The 27,129-nt window shown below is 56.6% G+C and overlaps 9 protein-coding genes across 9 annotated transcripts; 4 read left to right on the top strand and 5 right to left on the bottom strand.

Annotated features, from left to right (window-relative positions):
- Nucleotides 1–1,122: 1,122 nt before the first annotated feature.
- CH63R_03954 (Retinol dehydrogenase 12) lies at nucleotides 1,123–2,204 on the bottom strand (the record flags this gene model as incomplete). Its single annotated transcript, XM_018298929.1, has 2 exons — nucleotides 1,123–1,234; nucleotides 1,294–2,204. The coding sequence occupies 2 exons, from the start codon at nucleotides 2,202–2,204 to the stop codon at nucleotides 1,123–1,125; spliced, it is 1,023 nt and encodes a 340-aa protein (XP_018160175.1).
- A 2,023-nt stretch (nucleotides 2,205–4,227) lies between these two features.
- Nucleotides 4,228–5,153, bottom strand: CH63R_03953 (Cupin; the record flags this gene model as incomplete). Its single annotated transcript, XM_018298928.1, has 3 exons — nucleotides 4,228–4,587; nucleotides 4,797–4,922; nucleotides 5,046–5,153. 3 exons carry the CDS (start codon nucleotides 5,151–5,153, stop codon nucleotides 4,228–4,230), a joined length of 594 nt encoding a protein of 197 aa, XP_018160174.1.
- A 1,714-nt stretch (nucleotides 5,154–6,867) lies between these two features.
- On the bottom strand, nucleotides 6,868–7,976 carry CH63R_03952 (4-hydroxybenzoate polyprenyl transferase; the record flags this gene model as incomplete). Its single annotated transcript, XM_018298927.1, has 5 exons — nucleotides 6,868–6,916; nucleotides 7,103–7,384; nucleotides 7,528–7,634; nucleotides 7,730–7,757; nucleotides 7,780–7,976. The coding sequence occupies 5 exons, from the start codon at nucleotides 7,974–7,976 to the stop codon at nucleotides 6,868–6,870; spliced, it is 663 nt and encodes a 220-aa protein (XP_018160173.1).
- A 2,004-nt stretch (nucleotides 7,977–9,980) lies between these two features.
- CH63R_03951 (Binuclear zinc transcription factor) lies at nucleotides 9,981–12,532 on the top strand (the record flags this gene model as incomplete). The annotated part of the gene is made up of 6 exons (XM_018298926.1): nucleotides 9,981–10,088; nucleotides 10,267–10,420; nucleotides 10,527–10,887; nucleotides 11,016–11,553; nucleotides 11,656–12,243; nucleotides 12,335–12,532. 6 exons carry the CDS (start codon nucleotides 9,981–9,983, stop codon nucleotides 12,530–12,532), a joined length of 1,947 nt encoding a protein of 648 aa, XP_018160172.1.
- Nucleotides 12,533–13,657: 1,125 nt separating this feature from the next.
- Nucleotides 13,658–15,044, bottom strand: CH63R_03950 (Aromatic prenyltransferase; the record flags this gene model as incomplete). The annotated part of the gene is made up of 2 exons (XM_018298925.1): nucleotides 13,658–13,790; nucleotides 13,858–15,044. 2 exons carry the CDS (start codon nucleotides 15,042–15,044, stop codon nucleotides 13,658–13,660), a joined length of 1,320 nt encoding a protein of 439 aa, XP_018160171.1.
- Nucleotides 15,045–16,049: 1,005 nt separating this feature from the next.
- Nucleotides 16,050–16,848, top strand: CH63R_03949 (Cupin; the record flags this gene model as incomplete). The annotated part of the gene is made up of 2 exons (XM_018298924.1): nucleotides 16,050–16,307; nucleotides 16,393–16,848. The coding sequence occupies 2 exons, from the start codon at nucleotides 16,050–16,052 to the stop codon at nucleotides 16,846–16,848; spliced, it is 714 nt and encodes a 237-aa protein (XP_018160170.1).
- Nucleotides 16,849–17,341: 493 nt separating this feature from the next.
- Nucleotides 17,342–19,364, bottom strand: CH63R_03948 (Cytochrome P450; the record flags this gene model as incomplete). The annotated part of the gene is made up of 6 exons (XM_018298923.1): nucleotides 17,342–17,807; nucleotides 17,918–18,291; nucleotides 18,357–18,515; nucleotides 18,583–18,618; nucleotides 18,678–18,920; nucleotides 18,999–19,364. The coding sequence occupies 6 exons, from the start codon at nucleotides 19,362–19,364 to the stop codon at nucleotides 17,342–17,344; spliced, it is 1,644 nt and encodes a 547-aa protein (XP_018160169.1).
- A 1,097-nt stretch (nucleotides 19,365–20,461) lies between these two features.
- CH63R_03947 (FAD binding domain-containing protein) lies at nucleotides 20,462–21,917 on the top strand (the record flags this gene model as incomplete). Its single annotated transcript, XM_018298922.1, has 3 exons — nucleotides 20,462–20,716; nucleotides 20,820–21,036; nucleotides 21,148–21,917. The coding sequence occupies 3 exons, from the start codon at nucleotides 20,462–20,464 to the stop codon at nucleotides 21,915–21,917; spliced, it is 1,242 nt and encodes a 413-aa protein (XP_018160168.1).
- A 1,367-nt stretch (nucleotides 21,918–23,284) lies between these two features.
- CH63R_03946 (ATP-dependent DNA helicase PIF1) lies at nucleotides 23,285–26,700 on the top strand (the record flags this gene model as incomplete). The annotated part of the gene is made up of 8 exons (XM_018298921.1): nucleotides 23,285–23,306; nucleotides 23,384–23,782; nucleotides 23,860–23,888; nucleotides 23,959–24,530; nucleotides 24,627–25,533; nucleotides 25,635–25,757; nucleotides 25,853–26,147; nucleotides 26,231–26,700. 8 exons carry the CDS (start codon nucleotides 23,285–23,287, stop codon nucleotides 26,698–26,700), a joined length of 2,817 nt encoding a protein of 938 aa, XP_018160167.1.
- Between the last annotated feature and the right edge of the window lie 429 nt (nucleotides 26,701–27,129).

Raw genomic sequence — 27,129 nt, 5'->3', positions numbered from 1 at the left:
CAGGTAAGTGAAGCGTAGTATACAACAAGAAAGGCCTGACAGTCACTTCAAGCAGGACACTGGACTGTTATTTATACGGATCAATACACGTTCTTTAAGCGTAAATAATAGAATGCTATATTTAAAAGGGTTCGATGCTGGACATTTATGGCTCTCAACTAACGGGCCGAGTCGCTGCACTCACTACTAGGTTGTCATCTTACATTAATCACGAAGTTCATGCCCAATTCATTGGAACTCTATTGTGACCAAACCTTGAAACTACTGACCGAATCGCTTAGGAGACTTCAATGTTCCTATCAATAATACAGGTTAATGCCATGGGGGTTTAAATCGTTCCTTTCCAGCAGGGTACGATAGCAGGGTCTCCCTTAAGATGTCTGTGGCAGGCAGACGCTGAGAGAGAGAAGCGCGGAAGTACGGCAGTGTTGGTAAGGATCTAAGAAAGTTAGCTAATGAGTAGATGAGTACCATGCTTACTGCAAGGCCCTTAGTATAGGTCATACTTCTCTGTGAGGGTCTTAGCGGCCGGGATGCCCTTACGGATGGAGCAGCAACATTTCGGTCAGAATCCAATGCCCTCGGAATGGCTAGTCCCTCGGGTATCCGGATTCATGCGAATGTCGCTCATCCCACCGGCATGCAGGGACCTCGGAATGCGGTGCCGGCCAAGGCTAATACATATAACACTATGAAGGGGAAAGAAAAGATGAATGGAAAAACTTCTATTGTGAAAGGTTTATGGGTCAACTAATGTGTATTACCTGTTGTTTGTGCGGCCGGGGAAATCCTAGCAACTGTCGGCTTCCACGGTCCTTCATGGATCAAATCTTCATGGAAAATCCCCTACTTTCAGGTGGCCAGATCCATCCAAAAGAACGTTTTCTCTGCATGCTTCCGACACCGTCTGAAGGACGGACGCCTTAACATAAAGACGGACAAGTGTTGGTGTTACGATATCAAAATCCAAATCTATAGACGCTGTGAAACCAAACCACACCACGACATTATGTAGTGACACCCAGGCTTATAACACCACCAAATTCGACAATCAAAAAACCAGCAGCCAATTACATGGATCGTTATACGTCCCGGGACTCCCTCCATGCTTCTCTATCTAGTCTATGCCTTCTGGGGAAGCGAGGCGCCCACGGGGTTCAACTCCTTCATAGTCTCCTCCATCAGTCTGGCCTCAATCTTGCGGCCTTCTTCCGTGTACCAGATCGGCGGGAACCTGGCGGGCCGTCAGCATTGCATGTCGAAGAAGAATCACGGAATCACGATTGCACTCACGGCTTGATTTGCCAGTCACTGACGAAGCTCCCGTGGCTCTCGGCGCCCTTGGCCAGGGCCGCGTCGAGGTAGACGGAGGCGCCAACCTCGGCCGGGCGTGCCAGGAAGTACTGGGCGACGCCAAAGATCTTGCGGACGAGGGCCGGGCTGTCGTGGCCCAGGGCCGTGCCCTTGGTCATGCCCGGGTTGGACAGGTTGATGAGGACGTCGCTGGGGTCGACGAGCTCGGCGAGCTTGGCGACGAAGAACATGAGCAGCAGCTTCGCGTTGGAGTAGGACGGGATCTGGCCGTAGGTCTTGGCGTCGTCGAACTGCGGCAGGACGGGGTCCGTCGTCTTCAGGGATGCCGTGTAGGCCATGTCGGATCCGACGATGCTGAGCACCGGCGGCCGCGCGGAGGAGCCGCCGGCGACCTTCTTGGACTTGAGGACGGGGATGAGCAGCAGGGTGAGGTAGACGGTGGAGAGGTAGTCGACCTGCATGGTGAGCTCGTGCCCCGTGGCCTTGGCGACGCCGTAGGTGGCGGCCATCAGGCCGGCGTTGAGGATGGTGATGTCGAGGCGCGGCAGCGAGGAGGCGCAGCGCTCGACGAAGGCGCGGATGGAGTCGTACGACTCCATGTCGAGGATCCAGACGGAGACCTGGGCGCCGGGGAAGTCCTTGCGCAGCTGGGCGGCGGCGGCGTCGCCCTTGGCCTGGGAGCGGACGCCCATGACCAGGTGGGAGAGGCCGAGGTCCAGCAGCTGACGGGACGCCGCGAGGCCGATGCCCACATTGCTCCCCGTGACGACGGCGGTCTGGCCCGCGAGGCGGAGGCCGGCGGGCAAGGGCTTGGGCGCCGTGCGCTGCCGGGAGAGGAAACCCTTGAAGGTGGCCTCGGAGGAAGCGCCGGCTTGGAGACCCGACGACATGGTAGCTTTTTTTGTGTGGAGAAGGTGGGATGGATAGGTAAGGGGGTTATGAGCTGAGATGAACACAGCAAGGTTGGACCGGGAGAAAAGGCGGCAACGGGGAATGCAGATGGGTTTATAAACTTGGGTTTAAATCGATGGTGGCGGCGGCGGCGGTGGTGGTGGTGGTGTTGGTGGTGACGCCGGCCGGTGTTGATATGCCATTCTCAAGTCCGAGCCTCTTTCGTGCTTCCCAACGACCAGAAGAAACAATGACCAGAACTGAATGGAAGGATGGTGAGACCCTTGACAAACCCAGCGATGCCCATCATCACCTGGACCAACCACGCCGAGGTGGCGCGTTCGCAGCCTGGTCTGACAAGTTCGACATGTCGACAAGTTTGACACGCTGACGGCCTGGCTGGGCAGTTCAAGCCTCCCCCCCCAATGCGAAGCGGCAAACAATCCTCCCGCCTGTTCCCGCAGGTTGAGCCGTCCCCGTATGTTGACTCTTACGGATCAGGCGGACCAATCATACGACTTCAGAGCATTGCCCGTTTGTGGGCAATAATCACAGAGAGACAGTCACACAACACACCAATCCCGCCGCCACAGGGCAACAGGCCGGCTGTGCCGCGTTGCCTGTCCTCTCCCCGGCCCTCCCCGCCGCCCATTCCCCCGATCACGGGACGCCGAGAGCCAGTGACCAGTAGCCAGAACGGACAAATACAAGGCAGAATCCGGTGTAAAGTTGCTGCATGTGTGTTAGCCTGCGACACGCCCGTCCGCCCTTTGCAAGCGATTAAGGGGGGGGGGGGGGGGGGGGGGTTGAAACCGTGAACAGGGCGCGAAAGGGCGGGATAAAAGGGGTCTAGCAATCATATCAGGGCGTTCCAATGATAGGGAGAAGAGGACCTGGGCCGACCGGATAGACATTCGGGGTTTGGTTGGTAGCACAGCTACGACGGATTGGACAGGGTCTTTTCTGGGTAAAACATGGAGCAGCTGGCTCGTGTTCTGTTATGTTGAATTTACCCCTTCAAGATTCTGATATATTTGCATAGACAAGCTTCACAAGAGAGGTTACGGACGCATTGGAGGATTACATTTGTCGGTCCGGACCATTATGGCCAAAACAAACGCAAAAAGGCCTCCATGCCTACATCCACATGCATACGCACGCACGCACGCACGCACATGCAGCAGCACAAACCGGATAATGGCGTGGCCACCCTTTCCTTCTTCTCAGCGTGAGCGGCCGCGGCCCCTTTCCCACGTGTGAATCAACGTCCTAATAGAGACTAGCTAAAGGGACTGGCGTACTAAACAGAGGCGTCCGGGGGGGAGGAGGGGAGGGGGGTAGGGGGGTAGGGGTCGGCTCACCGTCCCGTGTCCCTCCCTCCCCCTCCTCCTCCACCAAGCCTCCCCACTTCCCCTTTCCCCCCGGGCCCATTCCCCATATCCTTAAAGCAATACTCCCGTGCTTCAAGACCCGCCTCACCAGCGGCAGTCTCGTGTCACCTGGGGGGGGGGGGGTTTAGTTCATGAGCCAAATTGTGTTAGGCTACTCGGACCAAGCACATGTTTTGGTTTCTTAGTGTGTTTGCTTGCTTGCCGGCCACCTGCGGGGCGCTTGACGCATGCAGTGTTGTTCATCCTATGCACTCCATGAGACCCTTCAGGATCCATGGAGAAGACCCTTGATCAATACTGAACCACCCTTGACGAAGGGGCCGTGATGCGGTGTGGTAGTGGCCTGAGTGGGGGGATGTTGCTTGACCTTTTATGGGCTTCGACTAACATGGGCGGGGGGGAATGTTGCATTGCAGTGTCTAGACTCGCTTAAGGCCTACTAATAATTACTGTATGTAAACAAAGATTCCCAAAGCAGGGTACCTCCAGAGAGACATGTACGCGTGTGCGGGCAGGAGACCAATGGTCGACGGGCCAGACTATCCGTCTCGTTCTCGTCGTCTTCCGCCTCTTCCTATTCCTCTTTCTCGTCCTCGTCCTCGTCCTCTTCCGCTTCTTCCTCTTCCTCTCTCTACTCCTTCTTGTTGGGCCCCTCGTCCTCGGCGTAGTCGGCGTACTCCTTCATCAGGTCGCCGACATCGAACTCGAGGGCCTTGCCGTTGACGATGATGGGCTTGACGTCGAGCATGACGAACAGGATGCGCGCAGGCTTCTCGTTGGACACGTTGCGCCACTTGTGCATGGCGCCGCGGTTGATGGAGACGTCGCCGGGCCGGAGGATGCGCGCCTCGCCGCTGCCCAGGCTGAGCTCGATCTCGCCCTCGCAGACGGTGGCAATGCCCAGCGTCAGCGCGCGGTGCATGCCGGACGCGGCGCCGGGGGTGAAGTCAATCATGCGGACAACGCACCCCTGCGGGATGTGGAGGGACGGCTGCAACGGGGTTGAACGGACGAGGGGCACAGATTAGCCGGCGAGTTGTTTACGGATGATTTTTGCCTGTCAAACAAGACAAGAACGTGACAAGAACGTGACAAGAACGTGACAAGAACATGACAAGAGCTTGACAAGAACTTGACAAGAACAAGACAGGACAGGACAGGACAGGACAGGACAGGAACAAAAGACACCCCAAAACTAACCTTTTGCTTGGCGAACTCGAGATCGACGTCTCCCGTCAGCTCGATGGGGTTGCCGCTGCTGCTGTAAAAGACGTTTTGGGCTCCGAGACCGCCCACCATGATGTCGCGGTGGTCGCCATGGTCCGTCTGACCAACCAGCACGTCAGCAATCATGAAACTAATCCTCTCCGCGGTCGGCAAGGAGGCGCATAAGAGTCCGGGGTTCTCCTCCCCCTCTCACTCCCCTCTTCCACTCTCTCGCGCTCTTACCTGCAAGAAGACGGCATCGCCGTTGCCGTTGTGTCCGGTGATGTAACGGAACGGGTTGCGGAGGCCCGGGGCCGGGAAGTCGGTGCACAGCTCAACCTTGTTGGCCATTTCGATGGTCTACGGCACGGGCTTTGACGGAGACGCACTGAGGAGAAGTAAATAAAAAAGATGGTGAAGACGGAAGGATTTCGAGGTCGGATGTAGGCAGAGGAAAAGATGGAGTGCAGGAGCTTGCTGTTCTCAACCAGAGCAGAGGATCGAGTTTGTTTCTTTTAAAGCCCAGAGCCCCAGGGCGGACGCTCTGCGAAAAACTCCGAGTCTGCACTTCGAATCTCAATCTCACGATGTCTCCTGTTTCCCAGCCGGTTCGACGACACAAGCACTCCAAGGGCGAAGCCATCATGGCACTCCGACCGACGCCCTTCTTTGACAGGTTTCGACGAAAGGAGTATCTGCAAAGACTACAGAAGAAGTTCTTCGGAGTAAAACTCCTACGAGCGAAGGGACATATCCCCAGACGGGGGATGGGGGGCGCATGTTGGGCTGATTATAGGAGTCGAATCCACTGTCGAAGACCGGGGGGGCGCTGTCATTGGGGTTACCCCGGAGAAACTGTCCATGTGTTATGCCAATGCAGTCAGCGTTTCGTGAACGGTTTACCCTGCCATATGGACTGTTATCCCTTTCGAGTAACCGTACTGATTTCTGCTTTTGGGCAACAATAGAAGACTATCAGGTGACAGTGGGATTGGTGAATATGCTTGGGATACAGGGAGGAGACATGCATGTATCGAAATATCGTTTTACCAGACAACCCCCCTCTATATGCATTAACCGTATCATCGATTAACCCACCCATGTTCCATCTTCTTAGTCACATGTCCAGGTCTCTCTCTCTCTCTCTCTCTCCCTCTATCTCTCTCATTTCCATGCTGTGAACACATACGCGCCGGGCTGTGACAAACAAAAATGCAGGCTAGGTCGCTACACCTACACCCGAGATGCGAGGTCCTCGCAGCGTGATAAACCGCGCACACACCGGACAGACGTAAGACACACAAGACACAGCGACGCGAGACGGCACGGCTGCACACCGAAGCGCAGGTCGGCCCAACTAAGCGAGATGAAGAACAGGGCTTCTTCAGAGAATCGCTTGGTCGACACTTGATCAAAAGGACATTCCTTCGGTGTTGCGTGGCCTGGCAACTTGACAAGCCAGACAAGTCACGACTTCACAATGAGACTGAGCGAGGACTCGGGGGGGGAAGGGAAGCAGAACACCAAACACCAGTACATGACAACGGACAGGGGGGTCGTCGACATGAGCCACACCGTTTCCCGCATCCTGGCGAATTATACGAGCTGCACAGTAGGCTTACCGACGGTTATTGGCCGAGTGTCACGGGGTCTAGACCAGACCGGGTAAAGAGACTCACGCAATTCAAAGTAACGAAGCCATCCAGGGGGGGGGGGGGGAGGGGGGGGTTCCGAATCATGGTGCCTCCTCAGTTTACAATGCTACCATGCAAAGGCAAGCAAGCAGAGCAATTGGGAAAAGGAAAATCCAAGTTGTTCAAAAAAGCATCTATATCCTCTTGTGGTCTTTGTGTACACCTTCGGCTGTTTCGAGAACACACACACACGCCCCCTAACCACCACCCTCTGCCGTCGCAGCTCTCTCCAAACCCCCCACGGTATGATGGAAGTGATGATCGGTTTTGATAGGTCAACAGGAAGCGAAGACGCGCTCGAAGCCGATTCCGGTAAGCAATCGGTGAACCACAACCACAGGTTTCTCCCCCCCCCCCCACGCCAAACCAGGCTAGTCGCTTCTCGGCCGAACGGTGTACTCAGGATACGCCGCCTTGTAACTGCGTGGGTTTCTGTCAGTTTTCAACCCAACGATGCATGTCAGCGGCACGGGTGCGGACGTTGGACAGCCGCAGATATGGAGGCAGACAGAGAGAAAGAGAGAGAGGGGGGGAGGGGAGAGAGAGGAAGGAAGGGAAAGACAAGGGAAGAAAAGAGAAAAGGGAGAGATTCGCAACCTCGCTTACCCCAACAGGCCTGCCGCAATCCAGTACGCCAGGACGTGGTTCACCGCGGTGAGGAGCCCGATGGGCACCCAGAAGGGCGGCGTCGCCAGCGTCGAGGCCTCGTAGGAGAACAGCACGAGCTGGAAGACGGACGGCTTCAGGCCCTCCCGGTGGCAGTCGGCCATGTAGCCCTGGAGGTTGCGCAGAAAGTTCTCGTCGAGGATGTGGTCCCTGTCCTGGGGGTGCGCCCAGCCGTGGAAAACGAGCGACTCGGTGGCGCTCTCGTGAGACCAGAACCGGTGCCTGTGCCCGACGGTCAGAGTTCTTCCGCGTTTCTCTCTCCGTTCCCCCGTTCCCCCGCCGGTCCGTTCCCTCCCCCTTCCCCCTCCCTCCGTCCCTCTTCGTCGCTGAAAGGCTCCACGGGCGAGGGCCGTTTGTTTACTCACCTGGTGCCGGCACGGATGCAGAGGACGCCGTCGTCTTTAGTGATGGCGTGCTCTTTGCCGTCCGTGATGGCTCCGAGGACACCCTGCTCAACCTTGAAGTACTCATCCTGCAACAAATGGATGTGTCTGACAGGGCACGAGAACAAGCGCTTGTCAGCTTAAGGACGGTTACACACACCAAAGATGTGCTATGTCACCCCACCGCATCCTTCTCCTTCTTCGTCAGCCTCCTGTCATGGGCGGAGTACTTACAGCGGCGGACCGGACTTGCCAGCCTTAACAAGCGGGTTGTTGATGAAGTGTGTCTCTCTGAGGCCCCAGCGGCCGTCATCCTCAGTGAGGATGTCGAACCGCGCTGCGTCTCCCGCCGTGACAAAGGAAGACTGGGTAGAGATGTTGGTGCGCTTCCGGGGGCGCGGCGAGAGCCAGAGTTGCCATGCCCTCGTCATCTTGGAGTGGAATTAGCGCAAAAAGCCTTGTCTCTGAGGAAGAATCTGAATGGCCGAAACAATGGCTGACAACTGTCTATGGAGCAATGATGTTTTGTGTGGTGATGAGGCTTGTATTGAGGATTCGAGGGCCTGGCATACCTCCATCGCTGTGCTGCGCTTTTATTCCCCACGGCCGACTTTGCAGCGCGAGGCCGTGTTGAACTCCGGGAACAGGCCCATGGTCAGAGCCATTCGATGCATGGTTCGATCCGGACTATTATTTCGGCAACCAGGCGCCTCTCATGATCCTTTCAGCCAGGACCGGAGGCTCCCATCGTCAGCGCCGTTGAAGATTCTAGACTTTGGTCGTCGGCTTCTCGTTTCCTTGTAGCGAGATGCCTGGATTGCTTGGCCTTTTTCGTTTTTGGTCTCGTGCCCAACTGCACACACCTCTCTTTCTCTCTTTCTTTCTCTCTCTGTCTCTCTGTCTCTTCCCCCTCCACTCTCACCGATGTCCCGGGGGTGAGTGGAGACCGACCGAACGCCGGTAGCTCGCTTCAGCCGTCCCGGGGTGCGTTTCCCGCACATCTTCGGCATTTAACCAATTCAGGACAGGGCATGACGAAGCGCTTTTGGTTGGCTGGGGAACCTCGTCTCACGGTACAAGACAACCCGAGCCAGGAAATGGGGGGTAGCGCGGGAAAAGATTGTCCGTTTTTCTTATATGCCAGCCACGCCTGTCCGTCTTGTAGCTTGCCGCTTACCTTTTGTAAAGACCGTGAGGACCAATCTGCATCCAGCATCAACTAGATTCAATGCAGGGGGGGGTGGAGAGAAGGAAGTGAATGTGACGAAGATGGGAGGGAGAGGGGGAGAGGGGAGAGGAAGAGACCAGAGACGAGAGACTAGAAGGGGGCCGCCGGGTATCTTACCCGCCAGCATCGGCCCGCCCCCGTCAGCGATCTAACCTTTCCCTATTTTACCAAAGTTCTTTAGATGGCGTGTCCTAGCCCTGCATTACCAGTTGATTAGGGCGGCTATGCCCGACCGTCCGACCCGTCCCCGGGCAGCTTGGCGGCGTCCTGCCGCCTGCATCTCGAAGAAAGGGTTATCCGCCCATCCCAGAAGCATCACAGCGAGAGCCTCTCTTACACTCACACATTTCTTCACTCACTTACTTTCTATTCACCTACTACTACTCACTTACTCATGCCCAGCCACCCACCTACCCGCATACGTACACGCACACATACACATACACACACACACAGCATCTCCCTATCAACCCCCATGTCCCCCCCACGCGAACGCACCTCTCTGCCTGCCGGCCCAAGAGACCCTGCAGAGAGAACCCTTTCCCCTTTTTGGAGATGATGAACGACAGCCCTGGAAGAACCCTGACTCCTCAAGCCCCCAGGACTAGCCCAACGAGACCGCGCCCCGTCGCTGTAACGTGGCGAAATGTAAGATTGAGACGAAGGAGCCTCAACCTTGCTTGAGCCCTGCCTGAGTGGGCGGTTACATTCGACAGCCGTTCTTCGAGCTCGTAATCTTTAGGGCACCCGGGACGTAGTCAGTATGCAGTCATCTGGGACCTTTTCGGGGCTTCAAAACCTGAGTTTGGGCATTTCGAAGATTCCGGCGTATACTAAGCCCAGCACACACACACACACACACACACACAAACACTCACACTCACACGCCCGTCCGGCCGGACGCCCCGATACTGCATTATTCTTTCTTCCTCCCCTCACACCCCCTAGCTCGTCATATTAGTATACTGCCGAGCGACGTGCGTCTCACCATGCATAAGGAATCCTGACCCGAGTTGCGATTACCATTTGTCTTTGGGTGCCCTGACATAAGTAGCGAACCGGGCCAGCGTCCAAGAGAGGGGCGCCGATCCCTCACCATGTTTGTGATCCAGAGTGGATAGAGAGAGCCTTTCCTGACCTTCGATCGACGATCTGTCTGTCTGTCTGTCTGAACTGCCTGAACTCTCGGCAGTCATCTCCAACACAAATGTCTACCGTTTTCGAAAGTGGGTTTGCCGTCGGCCAGGTCGTGGACGAGGGCGTCAACGACACGTTCAAGTCGGGCCAGCGGCTACGGCAACAACCAGGCAATGCGGTGAGTCCGGTCTCCTCTTCCTCTCCGTCTCTCTCTGTCTTCCAGCTTATCACGTCCCATGTCATTTTTCGACCAACATAATATAACATACTATATGTTTGCTGTCGAGAACCCCACAAGTAGAAAAAACCATGACATAAGAGCAACAACTTTCTGACACTGTCTTGGCAAACTCTAGTGTGAAGAATGTCGCCGGAAACGCATCCGCTGCGACAGAGGAACGCCGCAATGCGTGGCCTGCGCCAACGCCGGTGTCAAGTGTGTCGTGAGGAGTACCTGCGCTCCTCGAGGGCCCAAGAAGGGTCACCTCAGGACACTTCAGAAGCAAATAGGTAAGGAACCGACATTTCTCTGCAGGGACACCCAAGTCCCACAGACTTCCATTTGGGAGACTATCAAGTTCTAGCTTGGCTGACCAAAGACGACGGAGCAAAACAGAGGAGTTGCAAAACCGCTTCAAGGAACAGAGGGAAGAGCAGGCCGCGGCTGCGGACCAGCATCACGGCGAGCTGCCGTCGGAGAAGGCGCCCAACTCGGACAGGGACGGCGAGGACGTGGGCAGCGATTGTTATCCCAGCATCGAGTTCACCCCCATCGGCTCCGCCTCCGACATAATGGGACAGTTCGGTGACATGCCCTGCTGGTCTCCCGACGAAATCGGCATGGAGAACCTGCTGCCCAACTTCATGTTTTCCGGATTCCTCGTCGACAGCCAGCAGGCCGACGGCCCGGCCCAGGGGCCATCACAGATCCTGCAAGAGATTGGTGTCCATCCCAATTCCATGGCCTGCGCCGATCTGTAAGTAGTAGACTGAACCCGATAACCCAACGTGCTATGTTCGCAGTGATTCTCGTGAAGAAAAAAGAAGTGGAGAGGAAATGCAGAGGAATGAGGAAGCCAGGTCGACTAACCACCCTCACCCACAGGGATCAGCTCTACTTCGATCGGGTTCACCCTTTTGCCCCCATCCTGCAGGAGTCTCGCTATTCGTCCTGGTCTAAACGACCAGACAAGACGAAGCCCCAGATATGCCTGCAATACGCCATGTGGACGCTGGCCGCCTCCCTCTCGACGCAGTTCCAGTTGGAACGACGCAGCCTCTACAACGAGGCCCGCCAGCTGCTCGTCGCCCTCGAGGCCGAGAACCAGGCCAACCACATCAACCCGAGCTGCTTGTCCATCGAGCAGGTCCAGGCCTGGATCCTGCTGGTCATCTACGAGCTGACCAACACCGACTGCAACTACCAGCGCGGCATCCTGTCCGCCGGGAGAGCGTTCCGCCTCGTGCAGATGATGAGGCTGTACGAGGTCGACGGGCCCGGTTTCGAACACTCGGGCCAGTGGCACGATCAGAGTGACTGGGTCAACATCGAGTCCATGCGGCGTACGTTCTGGCTCGCATATACGGTCGACCGGTTCACCAGCGCCATTGACGGGTTGCCGCTGGCCTTCAACGAGAGACAGGTACATAGACTCACTCTCCTTTCTCTAGCCGCTCTCTCTCCTGGAGCTTCGAAAAAGTCTGGTAACCCAAGAATGAATCTGGTGTTTAACTGTCTCTTATAGATCCTCACCCGTCTGCCGGCGCCAGAGGTCAACTTCCTCAGCGGACGGCCCGCCACCATGTGCTTCCTCTCGGACGTCATGAACGGACTCGACGAGGACCGGACGCCGGACAACGTGTGGCCCTTCACCAAGTCCATCGTCATCGCCACCATCTGCGGCCGCGCCCTGGAGCACAAGTACTTCCTCCCGCACGCGGACCGCAACCAGGACGTCACCTACGACTACCGCCACCACTTCCAGTCGAGCCAGTCGCTGAACGCGCTTCTGACGCAGCACATCAAGCTGCTCTCCAAGCACGTCTCGCTCGCCTCCGAGAGGCCGGACCCCGTGCTCATCTTCGTCGCCCTCATCGCCCACATGGTCGTCTTCGTGCTCTCCGAGACGATGGAGTCGACGCCGCAGTTCTCCGAGTCGCAGGCGCCGTCTCAGGGGCAGGGGCAGGGCCAACAACAACAGCAACAGCAACAGCAGCAGCAGGGAGCGCAGGAGGCGGACGCCTTGGTTCTGGAACACAAGCGGCGCTCGCTCGAGTTGGTGCATAAGCTGAACGCGCTGACGGCCACGCTCGCCCAGCTCAACCACTTCAGGGTAAGCCCTCGTCATTTCCGGCCTTGTTGCTCGATTATTCCTATGAATTTATGTTTTCCTGGACGAAAGCTCACACTTGTGTGGTCCGCAGACGCATCCTCTCACGCCCATCCCGCTCCTGTTGAGTGCCAGATTCTGTCTGGCTCGTACCGGGCTGGATGACACCTACGGCACCTTTCTCCCGCTCGTCACCTCTGCGTTACAACGGCTCAAGAAGTCCAACGGGCTCGCGCAGATGTGTTTGCAGCGGTTAGGACTGGAACGTGAGGTGGCGGGTCTCCTTCAGTAAGAACGTAGAATTTCATAGCAACACTTTATTTAGCGAGCGGTACGAAAACCCAGTGAAGGGGGCGGGGGGCGGACACACGTCACACTTTGAATCTCACCAATGTGGAACACGATGCAAAACAACATGACGGATAAGCCTTGGAGAGTTGTCAAGAATAGGGACAATTCGAATTTACTCGGCCGGCAGCGGGATTTTGCTTGTTTGGGTTTCGGGCGCATTGGATACGCGCACTTGGACGGCTGGCTCTAAGAGCAATGAATACATGATCTCCCTTTCATTTACATATGTTTACGCTCTTTTATATGTAGACTGTCTTTCTTTACTGTCCATGGTTGACCATTTTCTGGTTTGGGTCAACTCGAGCACGTTAAATCGTGAGCGTTCATCCGCAAGCACAAGAGTTAATAGCGAGAATATTCAAGGGCCAGATAGCCAGTTTTATTCATCATGCTACTTGAAGATACTACTAGAGAAAACAAAATGAACCCACAGTTGATGTTTGTTATGCTTTAGAGCACATTTGGACAGATGGCCGGGTCTAGAGCACTGCCTTGGGAAACATAGCTGGTACTGAATCCCCTCCGGCGTGACTGTCTATGAGTAAAGTAGATAGGTGTTTCTCAAACCAGGAAGCTTATCGTTCACTTTGGATCTCGTGATGCAAAAGAGTATTGTAATAGTTGCTAAAATTGTGGCTTGTGTGTTAGTCGCAGTAGCCCTCTGACCTATAGTGACCCTTGTCGAGAAGCTAGCTAAATTGTGTTCGTACTTAATACTCGTATTCTTCAGTATAGGGGGACAATATGTAGCCACAGCGTCTGTGGCTTTCAATTTATGCACATCATTAACTTCTCGTTACACAGGCACGTAGCTGTCTCCAGGGGGATGCGTATGTATACATTGTGTACGCAGACGTGAAACAACACTGCAGTAACGGCTAGGGAATAAATGAACTCTAAATAATACTGTAGCTGATTGCTAGATACCAGATGCGACTCCTTCGCAACTATTTCTCCAGGGCTACTTTACTAGCCCACCCCAAGAGTACCAGGTATCGGTTGCGCTCACGGAAAGGGCACTTCTAAGTATAAAGGAAAAATGGCTGTCTGATCTTTAGAAGCCACTCTAGTTGCCGCCAAAGTAAAACTCGGGAAGCTTCGGGGTGTAGTACATCGTCATGTACAGACCGGTCTTCTCCGTCCAGGTGAGCGAGATCCAGGTGTGAGTTCCACTGTCCGCGCCGAGGTTGTGCTTGGGGCTGTTGGTCCCCGGGGTCAGCAAAAGTCAAAATGCCACGTTGGAAGGAAGAATGGCGAGCAACTTACAACGTGGAGGCCAAGTCGGCCCGGTACCTCGCGGCGAGGTCATCGTGTCCGTGGTCGGAGAACCACTTCTCGAGCAGCCCGTTGACTTCCTCGTCCGTCTTGCCGAGGCGCCATCCCGGGATGTGCAGCTTCACCTCGATGTCGGGCCCGGCCTGGCTCTCCTGGCCCTCCTGCGTCGGCCTCATCTCGTAGACGCAGAGGAACTTGCGGCCGTCGGGCAGGACAACCTTCTCCTCCGACGCGGGGTCCGCGCGGTCCAGGCCGAAGAGGAGACACCACAGGTCGCTGATGGCCTCCAGACCCTTGGTGGTGGCGGGGCCGGTGAGCCGGCCGCCGAGGTTGAACATGTCCTTGGCGGCAGCGAGGGAGCCCGGGACGGACGGGTGGACGTAGACCTTGGACCGGGACGCCGGGGAGTCGACGACGCAGTCGTTGGCCAGCAGCACTACCTGGGGCGCGTCTGCGGCGGGGAAGGACTCGAGGTAGGCGTCGAGGGCGGCGATGGGCGCGTCGTAGGAGCCGAGGGGCCCGTTGCACCGGCGGATGGCGTCGAAGACGATGGTCTTTGTGGGGATGCCGCTCCAGATGGCCTTGAGGTGCGGCAGGAAGTAGGCCTTGGCGACGATGGCGCCGCGCTCGAGGTCGAAGGCGACCCAGGTGCCGGTCAGGGGCGCGCCGGGCGGGTTCTTGGCGATAATCTCGTCGGCGGCGTCGTCGGGCACGCGGGTCTCGTCGTGGAAGATGTCGAAGCGCGTGAGGTCGACGCCGTCGAGGGCCTTGGCCATGTCCGTGAGGAGCTTCTTGGCCGCCTTCTGGTTCAGGGGGTCGGCGGGCGTGCCGGCCTCGCGCGAGGCCGGCTCGATGGTGAAGCGGATCGTCTGCTCGTGCTTCTTCTCCTTCCAGTTGAGGCTATACTCGAGGCGCGAGCCGTCGTGGGTGAGCCAGGCGCCGTAGTGAGGCTTGCCGTCGGCCGGGTTGGGCTGGGGGCCCAGGGCCGGCATGATCCACTGCCGGAACCAGCGGAGGTAGTACAGTTGTTGCTCTGCGGTGTAGTTGTTGGTCTGGAAGAGCGAGGCCATCGGCTGGGACAGGGCGTTCCACCAGAAGATGGCATCGTCTTGGGCGGCGGATGGGATCTCCTGGTTGACCTGACGCAGAGGCGACTCGACGTCGGCAGGGATGGCCATGATGTCGGTCATGGCTCTGGTTGTGATTATTGATGAATTGAGTCTTGAGTCTTGAGTTCTGAGTCTTGGTGTTGTTCTCGCCGAGTGTTTTGTAGGAAAGGAAAGTTTTGTGTGATGGTTTGTATTGTATTTGCTGGAGTGAGGTAATACGGGATGAAGATGTGCTTATGAGTGAGTGTAAGCTGGGTTCTCTTGGTTACCTTGCGGGAAGCTATCATGATATAAATCCTAGCATGCGATATCTTCACCGGCTGTAAGTGACCAAGACACCCCCACCAGATGAAGTTGCACACTTGCAGCATCAACTAAGTTCAGCCGAAGAGTGCGGGGTTCATCCGGTGTCCAGCGCTTACACGCACAGGATTCCGGCCCCGGTAGACTTAGAAACTCCGGTCCGCATCCTTCTCCGTGGTGGAGGCGACGCGGCGTGGTGAGGGGGCTTTCGCCCAAACGGAGCAGGTCTCGGCCGCCCATTAAGCTTTGTTGGGTTAGCCGGTATTGTCCGTCTTACACCCGGTTCCCAGTCACCGTCAGAACGCGTTGCCAACGTTGGTCTGGAGCAATGGTTTGAACGGTGGATGGAGTTGGACGTGAAGAAACTCCGCCATCTGGTTCCCCAACGCCAGTGGCCGTCCGTATGCACGTCAGCCCGTCCTCTTGTTATCCGTTGGCCACCCCAGGATCATATGCCTTCCACCCGCAGCCGGTGTTTTGACAGCGAATGAAGTGAAGGCGAGAATCTTGTGATTTAGATATATATCTGGGTCTCTAGACGGCGGTTTTCGTTCAATATCAATTCAATACATCACAAGTCCAAGCACGATTACATAGAATTTCCTCGACTGCATTAGACATCAAGCAACTCCAGTCAACCCTCAACACAACTCTTTTACGCACACACACACATATACACACACACACACAAACTCTCTCTCTCTCTCTCTCTCTCTCTCTCTCTCTCTCTCTCTCTCTCTCTCTCTCTCTCTCTCTCTCTCTACACTAATCATGGCTGTCGACGAGCTTGTCAACCCGGCCTCCGGCTCCGTCCGCACATCACACCCCGTCCAAGGGCTCCCCCGCGTCGTGCGCCACATCACCGGCCATAACGCCGAGGGCAAGTCCATCTTCCTGTCCACCGACGTGGGCGACCACCACCGCGACCTGGGCGACAAGTCGGCCATCTCCAACATTGTCTACTCGACCAACCAGGTTCCCGTGGAGCTCAACGGCGACGTGGACGTCAAGTACGCCCGCGAAAACGAGGTAGGTTTTTTGTTTGCCCTCTCCAACGAGCAAAGTACCTTTGTCAAACACCACCATCCCTCCTAACCATCCCCCCCCCGAACAGCCCGGCATCACCGTCAAGGGCGGCTCCGTCTGCCGCATGATCGACTTCGGCCCCGGCGCCGTCTCGCCCATGCACCGCGTCAACAGCATCGACTACGCAATCGTGCTCGAGGGCGTCTTCAAGATGATCCTCGACTCGGGCGAGGAGCGCATCATGCAGCGCGGCGACATCGCCATCCAGCGCGCCACCGCCCACCGCTGGATCAACGTCACCGGCAACGGCCTGCTGGCCGCCCGCATGCTCTTCGTCCTGCTCGACGTCAACGACGTCCACGTCGCCGGCGACAAGGTCGAGGGCTACCTCGGCGAGCTGGGCAAGGACTACGCCGGGCTCCCCGGCCACGAGAAGGCCGAGAACGACAAGGTCGAGGTCCAGGTCTCCGAGAAGCAGCCCGTCGTGCCTGTGGCCGTTGAGCTGAATGGGACATCTGGTGATTACTACGATAGCGAATTCTAGAGTGGGCGGGCAGGAACGTCGTCGCTGTGTTGTCGAATTTTTAGCGAGTAGATTTCATGACTTTCCAAGTGTAAATAGATCTTTCTTTCTCTTTTTTTCGTCCAAGCCTATTGACTGAGTTCAACTTGTGCCGAGGTCCTGCGAAAGGATCACCAAGCCGTCGAGGATGTTCTGTGTGTGCACTGGGAACGTATACAATGAAACGGTTGCAATAGTTGGAGATATATGTCGAGATATCGGCCACTCTTTGTGTTTTCTTTGTTTTTTGACTACGTATTGTTCTAATGTAACGAAACCACGGCAGAATCCCATCAAAGAGCAACTGTGTTTGCTTGAAGTCGCTGCCAAGTACTTTCTATTGTGGTCTTTAAGTATAAGTATGAGTGGTCTAATTGTGAATACAACAACGGTCATCCTTCCCAGAATCGAAAACGGCCCTCCCTCTCCGGAGATGGACATCCTCCAGTCCATATCGCTCACCTCTACGAAGCCGCTACAATCCCTCGATTTCCTGCTCGTCCTTCCAGATCAAACCCTCAGGGACCTCCTTCCACTGCGCCTTCTCGTCAAGAAGCCTCTCCATGTCGGCCCATTCCCGCCTCACGCACTCGGCCTTGGACGCGCTTCTCGGACCGAGCTTGGCCTCGAACGGCTTGGGGAGCATCATGACGCCCTCGGCCAGGTCGTCCATGTCCGGCACGATCTCCCGGCCGGTCTCCCGGTCGACGGCCCTCTGGAAGTCGAAGGCCCAGAGGAGACGCGAGATGGCCAGGAACAGCGACCGGTCCGCGATGTGCATGCCCTGGCACTTGCGCCGGCCCGCGCCAAAGACGAAGTGGTCCCGCCGGGTGGCGTCCGGGTTGTTGGACGCGTCGATGGACGTCTGCTTGTCGTCGATGTACCGCAGGGGATCAAACTGCCGCGGGTTCGGGTGTCTCTTGGGGTCGTTGTGGACAGCCCTATAAAGGCAGAGATGGGTTGAGCAAACGAACAATATCATCTTCTGCGTGCGCAGCAGAGACAGGCAGGCCGCTTTGGAACAAAACCCAGTTGGATCACGGTCACTTACCAGACATTCAAGATCACCATGGCACCCGCGGGTATGTGGTAGCCCAAGTACGTGTCATCCTGCGTAACGGCATGCGGGATGCCCAGCATGAACCCGGGCATCCACCGGAGGCTCTCCTTCGCGCACGCCCGGATGTAGGGGAGGCTGGGGACGTCGTTCAGATCCGGCATGCGGTCGCCGCAGACACGGTCCAGCTCTTCCTGCGCGGCCTTGGCCACGTCAGGGAAGATGACCATCGCCTGGACGAAGCCGACCAGGATGCTGGACGTCGTTTCGGACCCGGCCTGCAGCAGTGACCCCCCCAGATACGCGGCGAGCTCGTCGGACAGCCCCTCTTCCTTTTGCTCCTTGACGAGGTCGACGCAGACGCATGGCTAAGTTTTTGTTCATCCATCATTAGCATCATCTAGTGGCCTTTCGGGACATCACTTGTGTGTACCTTGGCCGAGCCGTCTCGCAGTCCCTGCTTGGCCTGGTTGAAGAGACGTCGAAAGAGGCTCATCTCTCGTTGATGAATCTCTTTTCCTTCCTTTTTGATGGGCAGAAGAAAGTCAGGCAAGCGCCTCAGTGTTGGCAGTAGGTCCAGAAGCCCGGCCATCTGAGTCGTGTCGTAAGTCAGTAATGGTTTTCGCCAGATTCGAATTTTATCAGGCTTGTCTACTCACCCGTGACCCGATCAACTCGGAGCTCCGGTCAAAAATCTCAAAGAAAGTGTCAGCACCTGCTGCATTCTGAGAAAAGGGTGTCGGTCCGATCATACGTCGAATGCTTCCTTGAAGTCCGGGTTGTGAATGCTCGTGGTCCGGAAGCCAAAGGTCATCTGCGTGGTCAGGGATGCCGAGTATCGACGGAGGTGATTGATGAAGTCACCAGGGCTCTCCAGGAACCCCAGAAGCATCGCCTTGTTTTCCAGGTCTTGATACGGGACGTAGGTCCGCGCAGCAGATACGTTCAGGACCCGGTGAGCCATCTTCCGGGCCATTTTCCACACATCGTGGTTCGGCTGGAGAAGGTTCGGTCAGTCAGTCAGTCAGTCAAATACGCGAGAGTGCTGGGTTTTTTTTTTCAAGAGCTCGTGTACCATGAAAAGAATCCGCAGACTGTTGCTCAGGATATCCTGGCCAATGTACATCTCAGGCCTGGAAGAGTAGATGGCGCCTCGCTTGTCCACCAGGTCCTTGATGGCCAAGTCCGAGCTCAGCACGATCATGACCTTGGTGCCCAGCATGAGCGAGTAAACCGGCCCATACTCCCTCGCCCATTTCTCGAACTGCAGGTGCCGCTTCTCCTGCGGGATCTGGTGCAGGTTGCCGATGAGAGGCAGAGTGGGCGGCCCTGGGGGATAGTTCTTGGGCCTGCTGCCAACCTTGCTCAGTTGCCAGAGGATGACGGATATCAAGATGAGAAAAGCCGGGAGCGTTAGACAGCTGCTGCCTGGGAATGACATGTTGGCAATTTCCATTATTAGACGGTTAACAATTTCGAAGCTTCAGTGTGCAGGAGGAGCAGCAATGGAATGATGTCTGATTGAGCTCTTCTTGGGACTTTTAGTGCGCCTAAAGTGCGATTTCCGTCCCTTGCCTTTTCGCCAACGACGCCTACGATGACTATGCTCAAACAGGGACCATGAACCGCACCCCATGACAACGGACCAAGTCAATTGTTTCTCCAGGAGGCGCGGCGGGCCGCGGTTATGTATGTACGCGTCCCTGCAGCCCCGGTCGCCACGCTGACAGGCGCATTTAAAGCTCCGGCCATCCCTGTCCGGAGTTTTTATACTCCTGAAAATGGGGGGGAGGGAGGAGAAGAGAGAATGCGGCTAAGCACCTCGGGGACGGCGGCTCTTGTCTCACACAAACGCCCTCACCGAGAAGCGGCTGGAGACGCCCCCCTCCCCCCCCCCCCCCCCCGGACAGGACGAAGGCAGACCGTGGGGGTTCCCAAGGGCCCAATCCCTTGGAAGCGCGGCCAAGTCCCTGCTCGCTTCTGCCTTGGGTCGTACGCAAGGCCAGAACTCGTGGACGATCCTGCAGGATCTTCATGCATACGATTACATGCCAGATTTGATACAACGCCTACAAGCAGGAACGAACCATCTTGCTGGCCTGGACTGATACGGCTGTGCACCCATGTAAACGGTGTGCCCACGAACACACCACTCACCAGGGCCGTCGTTGGGTGTACACTCAGCATCAGCCTTTCAGCTGAAGTGAGATGTGGTGATGGTCTATCGAAAGAAGGAGCCTTTCCAATAGTCGCGGGAATGTGGCGTATTTTTCGATGAGAGACCAGGCAGCCGGGGGTGCCTTATTTTTTCAAAGTGAGAATCAATATTCTTGGAAGAACTGTGCCGTTGGGTTTGGATGGGAGGGGGGGGAGGTTTCTGGGGGCCATCTGGGAAGGATAAAAAGACGAAGGTCGTCGCTCTTCTCCCAGACGGACTTTGTTATCCATCATCGCCTTAGCAATCTTTTCTTTACGATTTTCAAGCAAATATCCCAAAGACAAAAGCCCCATTTCGAAGATTTCTCAAAGAGTCTTACCATGTCTTTCAAGAAGTTGCTGTGGCTGCCGCTCTGGCTCTCACTCTGTGTGGCCGGGTCAGATGCGGCCGTCGTGAAACGGGTGGATGTCAAGTCCGTCCTGTCGGATCCAGCCAACAAATGGTCCAAGAAGACGACGTTGTCGTTCCCCGACTCTGCAGCTTTCATCGGCGCTACCGAGAGGTGGACCGTCTTCAACCCCCCAACCTACACGGCCGCCATCAGCCCCGCCACGGAGAAGGATGTCATCAAGATTGTGAGTGATGCAGGCGAGGAGGACGGAACATCCACCGAGCCCCGCAGGCGGAGAGAGGAAAGTCGTCGAAAGAGACTGGCTTGCTGACAACGGGAATGTTCAGGTGAACCTTGCGGCATCCAACAACATCCCTTTCCTTGCAACGGGAGGGCGTCATGGCTACACCACCACCGTCGGCGACCTCGACAACGGTCTTGCCATCGACCTGAGCCTTCTCAACGACATCAAGATCAACAAGGGCCAGAAGACCTTGACAGTCGGGCCCGGCGTTAGGGTGAACGAGATCTTGGACCTCGTCCACAAGGCAGGATTCTTCCTTCGTGAGTGTTCATTGGTGTTGCGCATACATTAACTTACCAACCGCCCCCCCTCCCCCCTCCCCCACGCCAAGAAGTCTGTCAGATTCTTGTTGCTGACCCTTCCAAATCCAGAAACCGGAACAGCCTACTGCCCAAGCGTCATCGGTGTGGCACTCGGCGGCGGCGTCGGCCGGTTCACGGGCCTGTACGGCCTGATGATCGACGACCTCGTCTCGGTGCGCATCGTCACGGCCAACGGGACGGTTCTCGAGGCCTCCAAGAAGACAAACGCGGACCTGTTCTGGGGCATCCGCGGGGCGGGCGCCAACTTTGGCATCATCACGTCGGCCACCTTCAACGTGCACCCGCTGCTCAACAAGGGCAACATCTTCACGACGGACCTCATCTTCCCGGCCAACATGACGTCGGCCTTCTTCAAGGCGGTCGAGACGTACAGCGGCCGCATGCCGGCCGAGATGGCCGGCATCGCCATCCAGGTCTACGACCCGGCCGTGGGCCAGTCGCAGGTCATGACCAACTGGATCTACGTCGGCCCCGAGGCCGACGCGCGCCGCGTGCTGGCGCCCATCCTCGACCTCCGCCCGCCGTACGCCGTGTCGTCCAACGTGCCGGCCAACAAGCTCATCAACTCGACCTTTAGCGGCTTCGGCGCCGCCGTGTGCCAGGAGGGCGTCATCCGCGACATCTACAGCGTCAACGTGCGCAACTACAGCGCCGCCACGTGGGACAAGACGTTCGACAAGATGGCGCGCTTCTTCGAGGACCACCCGGGCGGCCGCGGCAGCGCGCTGCAGTACGAGCTCTACCCGAACCAGGCCATGGCGTCCGTCTCCAAGGACGCGACGGCCTGGCCGTGGAGAGAGACCACTGGATACTTGTGAGTTTTGCACTTCTCATCCAAGAGGGCGGTGGGGGGGGGGGGGGGGGTTTCCGACCTTCGACCTCGATCCTTGGCTCCATATCCAATACTTTCCTTTTCTTATTCCTGCTGGAGACTTGGCTGACGTGTTCTCTCTCTTCTTTTCCACCCCTGCAGCCAAACATCCATGACATGGGAACAGGGAGACACCGCCACGGCCAACGCCGCGGGCGCCCTGTCGCGCGAGCTGCGGGACGTGGTGGTGGCCACGTCCGGGTACCCGGACGCGACCATCTTCGTCAACTACGCCCACGGGGACGAGAAGCTGGAGAACATCTACGGCAAGGACAAGCTGCCGCGGCTGGCGGGCCTGAAGAAGACGTGGGACCCGACTCACATGTTCAGCTTCAACAACCGGCTGCCCACGCAGTATCCTTAGGCCGTTTTTGATTTTGTTTGATTTTCATTCTTTTTTTTCCTTTTTTTCCACTCTTTTTTTCTCACCTTCACATTTGTTTTCAACTGCTTTCGTTTGTTAATTTTGTCAGTACCTACCTACCTAGATATACTTGATATGGGCAAGGCCAGATTGCGTAGGAAGCAGTCTGTGATGCGTTCCGCCACGGATGCTGTCCAGATTCGTCAACTTAGACTGTTCTTCTTCTCTTTTCCTGACTGTTTTCAACAACCATAGAATATATCAGTACCTTCTCTAAAATACATGCTTAATCTGTACACTTCTTCGTCATTATACGCTTCCTCGTCTTGAGGACACCTAATTGATAGTTATTGGTGGGAATACCTCTATCGACTGTCATGTAATTGATACCTCTCACCCTGTAAGTGCATGTGTTTGCTACCTGAAGTACCTTAGGTACAGAAACACAGCTCTTAAATAGCAACTACTGGAGGTAGGTACCTAGGTATGTTACGGTACATCCCCGGCCCGTAAGCTAGCCTGCCGCTGTGGGTCAACCAATCGATTAGATGCAGCAGGGTCAGGTAACCAATAGATTACCTAGCTAGTCTCGGTAGTGGAGTCAGCCGCCCAGGGGTGCGCATGTGCCGCCCCTGTCTGCATAGTACAGGTACTTGCACTTGTACACAAACACCGAAATCCTCCAGTTCGCGTGCCGGCGCGTCATCGCCAACTGCCTCCCCCCCTCCGCTGTCTCCGGTGCCTCCCTACGGCGGTCCTCCCATTCCCTCCCTCCGCTGTCTCTCTACGGTCCTCTCTCCCCTCCCTCCGGCACCCTCTCCGGTGCCTCCCTCCGGCTCCTCTGGACCCCCCCCCCCCCCACCCTCCTTCTATCCGCAGGTACTGTACGGAGTACAGCTATTTGATCCCACCGACCTTCCGATTTCCTTGTGGTGCCGACAACCGCAACCATGTTGGCCGCAAATATCCCAGGTAGGTTCCTCTCTGGCAGAAGCTGTGCCGCCCGACTCGAGAACATGGACTGACCTTGCTTCTCTTCTCCTCTGTAGTCACGCCCGACAAACGCGGCCACGCACGGAACGGATCGCTGCCGACACCGGATTCGAAGCGCCAACGACGCGCGCCTGAACCCGGGCCCGAATACATCAGCCTCGTATCTGGCGATGAAGAGGAGTACACCAGTCCCAATTACCGCGCGACGCCGCACAACGGGTCGTGTTCGGCGTACTTCCCACAAGAGGCCACCCCATCATCGTCTGCCGCCGACGCGGCGGATCGGGTCAGCGACCGGGTGGACAGGTTGATGGCGGATTACACGCGAAACATTCCTCGCCAACTATACGGCAAGAAGGCAAAGTACTACGTGGTCTGGAAAGGCCACCAGTGCGGCATCTTCCTAGACTGGAGCACGTGTCAGGCGCAGGTCACTGGCTTCAAGGGCAACAAATGTGGGTTTGTCGACGACGTCTCTGCTGAAAGCTTGTGGACAGCTGTTTCCCGGCTGACGTCCCTTGACTACATACAGACCAGTCCACCACGACCTACGAAGCTGCTGTGAGCGAGAGGAACCCCCCTTTGCACGACGAAGTGCAGACCATTGAACGAGGGCTGATGTTGGCTCCAGGTCGCCATTCTGCGCCAAGGGCTCTACGAACGGTTGGAGCAGTCGCACGAGGCTCTGCGTCACCACCTGCGCGACGAAACGCCCTACGAAACGCCCAAAGAACCGCTCTACGAAATGCGTAATGAAGTACGCAACGAGCCCTGCGAACCGCCCAAACAAATGCGCAACGAACCGTCCAACAAACCGCCCTACGAACCGCGTAATGGAATACCCAACGAACCGCGCAACGAACCGACCTATGAGCCGACCTACGGACCGACCTACGAACCGCCCAAAGGACCGTCTCAAGAGTCACCACTCTACGAACCGCCCAAAGAATTGCGCAACGAACCGCGTAACGAAACGAGGGTCGAGATACTCACGCCGGAGCCGTCCCGGCACGCGCAAGATCCTTCCCCCCCGCCACCGGAACTCACACCCCCCGCGACCAACGCCGCCGTCGCAGCGCCGCCGACGCCGACTACCAGCCCGGAGGCTGGGAAGGCGGAACTGCCCCGGGAACCCGTTCTCTGCAAGGAACAGCAAAACGCCCTGGATCTTGCCGTCCAAGGGCGCAACCTCTTCATCACTGGGTAAGCCCTCGCCGTACCGCACGGGGTCGAACCACTTGTTGTCTTTGGTGGTCGTTCGTCTGCGTCGGATACGCCACTAACGCTGCCTATCTGCAGGTCGGGCGGTTGCGGCAAATCGGTCCTCGTCAAGGCCATACACAAAAAGCTCTTGGCCATGGACAAGGTCGTCCACATCCTCGCACCCACCGGCCAGGCTGCTCTCAACATCGGAGGTAGAACGATCTTCAATTACGCCGCCTGGGTACCTGAATACATGCGAAAGTCACTCAACGATTTTATCAAAGCGTCGCGTCGTAAGCGCACCTGGGAGCGGCTCATAAAGACCCAGGTCCTCATCATTGACGAGATCAGCATGGTCGAAAATCAAGTCTTCGAACGCCTTAGCAGAATCATGGCCCACATTAGGTGTGAGGCAGATGAGGGCTCTTCGGCGCCTTTTGGAGGTGTGCAGATCATTGTTGTCGGCGATTTTTGTCAATTGCCCCCAGTGAAGCCGTTTAGGAACTGCTTGACTTGTGGCACACCGATGGTCTGCACAGGGACCGCACCGACGGGCATCTGGTACACTTGTCCTGGAGAAGACGACCACGGCGTCTTCCGGGAGGAGGACAAGTGGGCATTCAAGGCCCCGGAATGGAATCGGTGCAATTTCATATACGTCCAGCTGACCAAGATCCATCGGCAGCAGGATGAAGAGTTTGTCAGGATTCTTCAGAAGTGCCGGCTGGGCGAGGACCTTGAGGCGGCCGACAGGAGGCTTCTCCTCCAACACCCGAGCGAGGTCGAGAATGGGACTCGGCTGTACTGCCTTCGGGACGCTGTCAAAGATTACAACGAAGAGGAATTTGCAAGGCTCAAAGGCAGGGTGCGAGAGTACTGGGCTCTTGACCAGTTCCGCTACCGCTACCTCTACGGATCTGGCGAAGAAGCACGGGGCGAAATTGAGGATGTGAGCGACCCGCCTAGGGACATGATCACCGAAGACGAATTTGAAAAGCACACGGTGAGATGGCCCGAGACCTCTGCCGGAGCGTTTGGCCGAGCTACTGGTCTACTGCCACTCCAAAGAGCTGAACATGCGAGTGCTAATCAGATATGGCGCAGATATATAAAGATCCTACAGGTCGAGCGCCGACTTCACGGAAAGAGTTGAAGTCTCTTGAAGACCACCGCTACCATCACTGCTTGGCGCTCAAGCTTCACATGCCTGTCATCTTGCTCTCCAATGTAAGACTTCCCACGCCGCTGCCGGTCTGAAGAGTCCGTCCCAGGGACAAAAGGGGGAAGGGTTGCCAGATCCACCTTGTCTAACACCATTGCAGATCAACTTGGAGGCAGGACTCTGTAACGGTAGCCAGGGCGTCATTTGCGGATTTGTGCCGGCCTCCGGACCGAAAACTTTGACAGAGCCGCAGGAGAGCGACTACAAAAAAGATAAAAGGGCATACCAGGCCGCCTTGGAAAAATACAAAAGGTCCTTGATGGCACCCCGGTTAGACACTTTTGGAGAGCCACAGCAGAAAAACTACGGAGGCGACGAAGACGGCTTTCAATCCGCCAAGCAGAGATATGATCAGAATCGAGTCTACCTGCGTAACAACGGAGGCGAACTCCTTCGTAAGTGATGAACCCCCCTCCCCCCCACCCCCCACCGCCTTTTCGGTGTCGGCAATGCCCGATTTTGACTCGAGTGCGTGTAGTCCCCGAGGTCAGGTTCGCCAACGGCCTGCGCCGCGTCATCGGTCCGGACACCACAGTCAACTGGGTCGGCACGAAGTCCCCCTACAGTTTCCTGTCGCGGACGCAGATCCCTCTGGTTCCGGGCTGGGCCTTGACCATCCACAAGAGCCAGAGCCTATCTCTGGACCGCGTCATCGTCAAGCTAGCCTCCGTCTTCGAGAAGGGGCAGGCCTACGTGGCGCTGAGCCGAGCACGGTCTCTCCGGGGCCTCAGGATAGATGGAACCAGCGAGGCGGAGCTGGTGAAGGGTCTCCAACTCGATGCGGAGGTGAGGAGGTTCCTGCAGGCGTTCAACGATAGGATAGCGTGGCAAGAATCCGTCGCGAGCACAACGTCGATTGTCCGTGAACTCTCGCCGGACCTGCCGGGATCGCCGGACTTGCCGGAATTGCCGGGCTCGCCGGAGACGTTTGGATTGATTGATGAATGAAGCATGTGTTGAGTTCTGGATATGGGGGCGTAGGGGGTTGCACGGTTACGATGAGCGGATATTGCCTTGTGGGAGACTCATGAACGATTCAACATATACCTCGACCGAGATACCGTGGACAAGGGAACCTCTGTCCTAACCCTGTCGATATGATTTGGACTATATATATCTTTTACCAGTATAAACTAACCCTCGGGGCTACTTGAAATCGTAAAGAAGTCGCAAGGCAGTTGTTGGACACGTAAGCAATGTGCTTTGAATCATTGAGATTCATGTAACACAGCTGCGCGCCTGTGAGTTGCTTTTGTATATCCACGCTCAACTCAACTTTTGTACAGAGTGCATGCAACATGGTGGGGTTGTGCTTGTGCAAGTGGCGAGCCACATGAACCCGGGTTGCCATGTCGTGCATGTCTCGGGAGGCAATTC

The sequence above is a fragment of the Colletotrichum higginsianum genome, chromosome 3 (genome assembly GCF_001672515.1).
Source record: "Colletotrichum higginsianum IMI 349063 chromosome 3, whole genome shotgun sequence".
NCBI lineage: Eukaryota > Fungi > Ascomycota > Sordariomycetes > Glomerellales > Glomerellaceae > Colletotrichum > Colletotrichum higginsianum.
Note: the sequence above shows the minus strand (reverse complement) of the source record. Positions and strands in the feature narration are given on the sequence as shown.